Source organism: Cariama cristata, unplaced genomic scaffold (genome assembly GCF_000690535.1).
Source record: "Cariama cristata isolate BGI_N322 unplaced genomic scaffold, ASM69053v1 scaffold18425, whole genome shotgun sequence".
In the NCBI taxonomy this organism is placed as follows: Eukaryota; Metazoa; Chordata; class Aves; order Cariamiformes; family Cariamidae; genus Cariama; species Cariama cristata.
This window is the reverse complement of record NW_009615955.1, coordinates 5,296-12,580: the sequence shown is the minus strand read 5'-3', so window position 1 is coordinate 12,580 and position 7,285 is coordinate 5,296. Positions and strand designations below refer to the sequence as shown.

General features: G+C 37.9%; 1 protein-coding gene across 1 annotated transcript; it reads left to right on the top strand.

Moving 5' to 3' along the window:
* The first annotated feature begins 2,188 nt into the window (after nucleotides 1-2,188).
* RHBDD1 (rhomboid domain containing 1) lies at nucleotides 2,189-6,389 on the top strand. The gene is made up of 2 exons (XM_009700000.1): nucleotides 2,189-2,621; nucleotides 6,253-6,389. Exons 1-2 carry the CDS (start codon nucleotides 2,189-2,191, stop codon nucleotides 6,387-6,389), a joined length of 570 nt encoding a protein of 189 aa, XP_009698302.1.
* The last annotated feature ends 896 nt before the right edge of the window (nucleotides 6,390-7,285 follow it).

Genomic DNA, 7,285 nt, shown 5'->3' with positions numbered 1-7,285 from the left:
AAGAGGTCTTAGCACATTTGAACTTTGTAGGGACTACAGCTGTGGTCTCTGTAGTTAAATTGCAAGGATTGGAATAGTGTAGTTAGGTACACATTCAAGAGGCCTGGTATAAAGCATGTTTCTGCTGTTTCCACTCTGTTTTGGGCAAGACTTAGACATTATGTAGCATCTCTGAGATTAGACCATGGGAAAAAATGCAGTGAATTTCCTTTAAATGTAACAAATACGTTTACTTGCATTCTGTTCTACTACAGTTGTCTTGAGGATGCTACTAGGGTTGCTTGTTTTAATTTTCTTAAAGTGCTATAACAAGCATAAATGCAATTTAAAGAGAAATCCAGAGACTAGAATGACTTAAATTTAACTACAAGAATTGGCATTAATTAATTATGTGTGTGAACTAGCGTGGAAGTATATGCTCCTCTCACTTAGATGTAAGTAGAGGAGGTAGGCTTGCCCCTAGATGCTCTTTGGTGTTCAGCCCTGTGCAGGTTTCATAGTTCCTTTTGCTGTTACAGGATAACATTGTTCAGAGGTGATTTCCTTCTTTTCCATGTGTTCACTTACTTTGTGCAGTGCAACCTGATCAAATTATTAATGATACTCGGAGTACCTAAAGAAAAATATTTGGTAAAGTGTTTGCAGGCATAGCAGTGGTCTGTAGAAATGTGAAATTTAGTAAATCCTAATAGACATAATGTGGAATGTTAAACTTTGCATCTTGAGCTGTTGTCCTTTTTTCCTTATAAAGGTGTCATTTTTTTTCTGCTATCCTGCAGAAGAATTAGGTTGTTGCTTGTTTACCTAATAAAAATATTTACAGAGGAAACATTTGATATGATCAATTGGAAAGGAATTTAAACTAAATACAAAGTTAGTATATTAGCAACTTATTCTAACTATTTTATAATATAATGGAAAAGGAGGTTAATGATATGTTGAGATGAGAATTTTGTATATATCTAGATATTTCAGGAAGTTTCACTTGAAACCTCATGGCAAAGTTTTGAAGAGTAGGTGTGTGTTGTTGGCTCTGCATAGTTGATATTCATGTGTGAAATACTGTGTTATGTGTCTTCGATAGTTCAGCAAAGAACTGGCATCAGAGAGGCAGAGAGGAGCGGCCACACTATTGTTGTGCCACCTTGGAGTTTTGAGAACTAAGAATAGAACTGGCGAAGTTGAGGTAGCCCTCAGAAACCACTTGACATTCAGTGTCTCTTCCTGCTTTCTGCAGATGGTTCTGCTCTCTAGAAACTGTCGCCTTGTGCTATGTTCTCCAATGCAGCTTCCTCCCTCCTCTCTTTACAGTCTTGAACGGTTTATCTCAATGCCCTTTCTCAGCTTCTGTCATAGTAACCCTATTTCTAGCTAGATCTAGAACCTTTATAGCCTTTTTTAGTCCTTTATTTTATCTGGCCTAAATAGGACAGAGATTAATATTTTGCTGTAACTGTCTGGAAATTTTATGTGCTTTTCTTTGTATGATTTCCTCCTATGTTTTTTTTCTCCATTGCGTACTGAACTTTGAATTCTAGTCACTAGGAAAGCAATAACAATTTTCAAAACTTACATTTATGAGTACTTGGCTGTGTCTGTGTTACTTTTTGAAATTGTAACTTTTAATTTTCATTCTTAGCTTGTATTAAATTTTTGCAAAAGTTGGAAAAATGGTCGTGAAAAAAAGTGTATAGGTAGCCAGGACAAGAAGCCTGAAAACCAAGACTCTAGAGAAGAATTTTTAACTGGTTTCTTTCCTGAAATTTTAATAATTCTGAGTGAATCAGGATATTAATGAGAACATGTCTAAACACCCAGAAATTTTATAGAAGAAGTAAAGCCTGTCCATAGATATGAAAAAGAGGTTGCAGACTCTTTTTTTCCTCTCACAGTGCTTGTCTGTGTTGTCCCTTTTATTTGTGTCTTAAACCGGTTTAAAATTTGTGAGGGGTTTTTTTCTCATTTGAATTTTTGTTCTGATTTAAAAAAGAGGTCTCGTGATTAGCTTGAAGAATTTACTGTGTTTAAAGAAAAAAAGGTGGTGTTGAGCTTGAAAACACCACTGTATATATATAATAACGAAGTTATCTTTTTTCTTCCAGAATTTCCCAAGCTTGTATGGTTTTGAATTCGAACAGAAGACTAGAAATTGGAATTACCTTCACATTTCTTTGAGTACCAAGTAATAATGCAACGAAGGCAGGGAAGAGTGAATGCTGGACTGCTTTTGCTGCTTTATCACATTTCTCAAGTTGGACTCCAGAACATTCCTTCTGTTACCCTTGGGGTACTTGCACTGAATATTTTTCTCTTTCTGAATCCTGTGAGGCCACTGCCTGAAGTGTGTGTCAGTGTAAATGAAGTCTTCTACAGAAAGAACTGGCAACGTTTACTGCTTTCTCCTGTCCACCATGCAGATGACTGGCATTTATATTACAACATGATTTCCATGCTTTGGAAGGGGATAATGCTGGAAAAAAAGCTTAAGAGCATATGGTTTGCATACATAATTGCAGTATTTTCAGTGCTGATCGGGGTTGTTTATATGGTGCTGGAATTCATGCTCATGAAAATTCTGGATGATCCTTCATATGAGATGATTTGTGCTGTAGGTTTTTCAGGTAAGGCACATAGTTGGTCCAATTTACAAATGTAAAATTGATATTTATAGCTACTATATAGCAATGTTTGCTGAATGCAGAAAATGGATAGGTGTACAGCCATATGTATGTATGTGGTTGTTATGTCAGTAAAGTTGTCCTATTTTTAATTTAAAGCATGTCTTCTGGGTATGAATATGATGTGGTTCCATTCATTTTCTTGTGACTAGCAGTGTCTTTACCTGAGAATGTGAAAAATACAATCATCCCAGTAGAATTATGTTTTCTGTTTAATGTCACTGACTATTTGAAGTCTGAAGCTTTTGATTTTATGATGTCAATAATTCCCATTAGGTAGGTTCTGGAAAAGCCTATCACTTTAAAATTTTTATCTTCAAATTATGGGTTATTCATGCCTGTCTTTAGAGAGAGTCCCCTAGGTTTGTTTCGACTAGAAACATCCAGGCACCTGATTTTGGTCATCTTCCAGTAATGGTCTGATCTTCTCATTTAGGAGATCGAAGTTTCAAGTCAATGAACTCCTCTTTAAAAAAAATAAATATCTGCGGTCAAGTGGAGAAGTAGCACTGCTCTTCTAGATATGTAGTGTTTTTCCTTGCTGTCGTTGGGTCCTAGTATTAGAAGACAAGCCTTCCTTTTCAGCCTCTGAGAAATGTACTTCAACACCTCTGAGAGTTTCTTGTAATACTCAAATCGGTACTAGCTGGAATATCCTGGTAGTTGCTCGTTTGGAGCTTCCGGTATTCTCTGGTCATCCACCCTTTGGTGACAAGACATGCCCAGTTCTAATATTGGCCTTTATGGTGGCTGCAGGGGCCCTGAGTAGAGCTTCTTCCCCTGAGGTGTTTGACTGCCTATGCTCAAGGTCAGCTCTGATATGGGGTGGCTGTGACCGACCTCAGACTAGTGGGAAAAGAGGTATGTGAGATGGCTGAGAGAAGCCTGACCCCATGGGGGCCTTTTACCCTGTTGCTCTCTGCGTTGTCCCTGTCTGAGCTACGTTACCTCTGTGCCTGGCCATGTGCTTCTCTGACCTGGACCCTGACTTGGCTTCCTGACTGTCTTTGGCCCTGCTTTGTCAGGAGGATGTGCCTGGTCACCCGGGCTCCTGGCTAACCACACTTGCCGTCACCAGCCTGCCCTGTGTGCTTTACCCCAAGGACTATGGGACTGGACCCCTACTGGGAATGTTCCCGCCTGCCTGCCTCCCTGTTCCCTTTGGATACCCTTCCTTTGTGGAGCATACCACTCTTGCTGTTCCCTAACAGTGACTGCAGAAGCCTACGGAATATTTATTGTTAGTGGTGAAATGGTTGAAATGTGTGTGCTCTGTTCAGTCTCAGCTGGACTTTCTAGGGTTAGCTCTTACACAGTACTCCAGCTATTGCTGGGTGATTTGTGGGGGAAGTGTGCTCTGTAATGTTACTCTCTGTGAACAACTGGGAGATGCTGCCATCAAGCTTCTTTTTGAACCTATTCTTAGAATCATCCTGGACTGTAGGATGAGAAGTTGAGACCTAGAAGTTGTGAAGAAGAGTCTGGTTTGGGTATTCACTTATATGACACACCATTCATGTGAGGTTTTTCCTGTATGTTCCTATCAGTCCATACCTTAGAACAGCTTAGTATCAACCCAGTTCTTAGTAGGAATGAGAAGCGTGGTTATTTCAAGAACTTATGATGAAACCTCTTTATACTATATAACTGGGAATATGATACTAACATATAATTGGCTAGTGTTGAGATTTCACTGTAAGGTTTTTTTCACCAGATTAGTCTCCAGCTTCTCACTTAGCCAGATAGCAACTTCTATGTCCCTTTCCTTGAACCAGTAGAATGGAAGTTAGATTTAATGATTTAATTATCCACGTGGTGCAGGTTTATGGCTTCCCATGCTTTACAGCAAAAGGGACCAAGTTACTGAAGAGCCATGGTGCTGGCAGGCAGGGCAAGCACTGATGATGGGCCAGGTGGGGTCCCCATTTCATTCCTTACAAAAGATTAATGTCAACCAGACTACAATATTGGCTAGACCTCTAAACTACTAAACCGTTTGTGCAGAAGTCAAGCTTTTTGTCAGTTTAGGGATTACCTAATTGGATTTTTAATTTACATGTTCTGCAAGGTGAATCAGATCTAGCATTGAATATTGCAACCTGTTCTGATGTCACTTACCTTCTGCAGCATCTTTTGAGTATTCAAAGCTTGGAAATGTGGGACTGCAGTCTATGTGCATGTGCATTTGACCTTTATTTGGGCAGCAGATTAAAGTAGCTCTAACAGAGTTAGCATCCATAGTTGATCTTTCTAAACCTTCAACATTCTGAGCATAACCTTCAGCATAAGTAATTTCTCTTCAGTTGGGACAGGTGCCATGTATATGGAACAGCTGTTGAAGAAAATATGAGCATTTTCCTGATAACTATTTCTTTAAGAGCCAGCCTGTATGCCCATTTATGACCCTTTCACTTTAACAGGTTTTAAGAGTTTTAGGATGCCTGGATTTTTTTTAAATTTAGTTTTATTTTAAGTGGATGAAACAGACCTGCCCCTTGTCCCCCTGGATGGAACCTGACAATACACCAGGTCAGGCAGTTCCAATGGACACTTAAATGTATTAAAAAAAAGAAATCAAGCTGTACAGACAGGGTTCTGTTGAGCTAGGAGTGGATCGGATGGAGATCACTCCTAAACTACACTCCTACTATTGAATATTTCTCCCTTTTAGTAAATTTATAGTTTCTGAACAAGTCCGATTTTATCAGTAGCAAATAGCATGAGTGTGTGTGTGCCTACACACATTCCTGTTTATATTTGATCCTACAATAACAATATTTACATCACTTGGATAGATTAAGGAATTTTGCTGTCTCTTGTTTTCTGTGGTGTTAGAAGGGGAAGGAAACCTTTTTCATGGTTTTATTTATTATAACTGTATTGATGTTCAACTCTGCTATCTTTTCAATGTCAAATCTTTTAATTGTTGATTTTTCAGATTTTTTTTCCCCAGACAACTGTGTGGGCTTTCTTTTGAGAGGAACTTTTTCAAAAACATTTTGGAAGTTCCAGTAAATTATGCGAATTCATTCCGTCATATCGGCTGTTGCTTGCATGATAAAACAGTTGCAGTTAGAAATGAATGATTATTTGTTGTGATTAAAGGTGATTTATCTACTTTTTTTTTCAGAAACAAGTGATTCTGGAGTATATGTAAGATGATTTTTCATTAATTCAGAATTTGAGCCTACTGTTGAGCTTCACATGTATCTGTCTTGTTTTCAGTAGTGGCTTTTGTTACATCATGGAACATTTTTTTGAGTTCAATAATTTTGTCAACTATTTCAACTAGAACTCTGTTTTAAAATTGTTTGTATTGTTTTGAATACCTACAGTAAGTAGGCATATTAAAAAGCAACTTAGAACTGGCTGTTGCTCAAATATGTAATTTAAAAATTTTTTTTTAAGTCACTGAAAAGTATCACTGAAAAAACAGAACTGTTGTTCTGGCATGCGAGAGAATGCTTCATGGTGCTGTGAAACTGCATGGTTCTTCAGTTTCAGTAGTTAAGTTGTTTGTATGTCTTTATTAGTTGGGCACAAGTACTTCTATGTGATTTCTTCTTGTTTGCAGGAGTCTTGTTTGCTTTGAAAGTTCTTAACAACCATTACAATCCAGGAAGAGTCAGCAGTGTCCTTGGATTGCAGATACCCAGTAAATATGCTTGTTGGGTGGAGCTGGTGGCTATTTATTTAATTGCCCCAGGGTAAGTATATTTAATATTTGAAAGTTAGGAAGAGAGATTTTGGCTATCTGAAGTAGTTTGAAATGTATTACGAAGTGTGTGTAGTGTTAGCTGGTATCCAAATGAAGTGTTGGGGCTACAGTTAAGTGCTGAGGCTACAGTCTGCTTTTTTCCTTAACACACTCTATTTTGAGCTTATATTTTGAAATAAAAAACTGAAATGCTGTGCCCAGAAAGTATTCTTAAGTATTTGAGGGGTGGTAAAAGTTGACAGACAAGGAAAAGGGACATGTGTTTTTAGCAAAGTAACCAAACTAATACATAGTAGTGCTAAGGGCTTCATTAGCAAAACAGCATTCCACTGTTTGTTTGCTATTTCTGTCCTGGTCCTTTCTGTCCGTTTGTTGTAGTCACTTCTCTAATTTATGATAAAGCTATCATCCAGTATTCCACAAATTGTATGCAGTTTCATTGTCCTGCAGTCTTGCTGATTGTCTCCTGCTATTATCCTGTGTGCTCATTTCTGCCAGCACAGTTCATCCGCCCCTAGCTCTGTGAGCATAGTGCCTTTCTTTTCTTTGGCAGTTCGTTTCTGGAGTTCTAGTTGCAAATCTGTAATTTTCTTGTATAATATTTTATAACTGTCAGTCATATTGGAGAATATATGCGAAGTACAGACACCAAACTTACAAACTGTGATTTGGTAGTTTGTATACAATTTCCCACTTTTCAGAAAGATGTGGAAAAAAAAAGGGCAGCAATACTGACATATTCCTCATCAGACACTATGATATAACAGATAGTACATTTCTTAGACCAGAATGAGAATTCAAATATTACTTATGTTAAACACTGGTTTTATTGCTTTATGACTCACTGCCTGATTGACTGCAGCAAGGAATCCTATATTAAAAGACAGAA

Coding starts and splice junctions, on each gene's coding strand:
- RHBDD1 (XM_009700000.1), top strand. CDS start 2,189: ATGCAACGAAGGCAGGGAAGAGTGAATGCTGGACTGCTTTTGCTGCTT. Junction 2,622..6,252: donor TTGTGCTGTAGGTTTTTCAG/GTAAGGCACATA, acceptor TCTTGTTTGCAG/GAGTCTTGTTTGCTTTGAAA.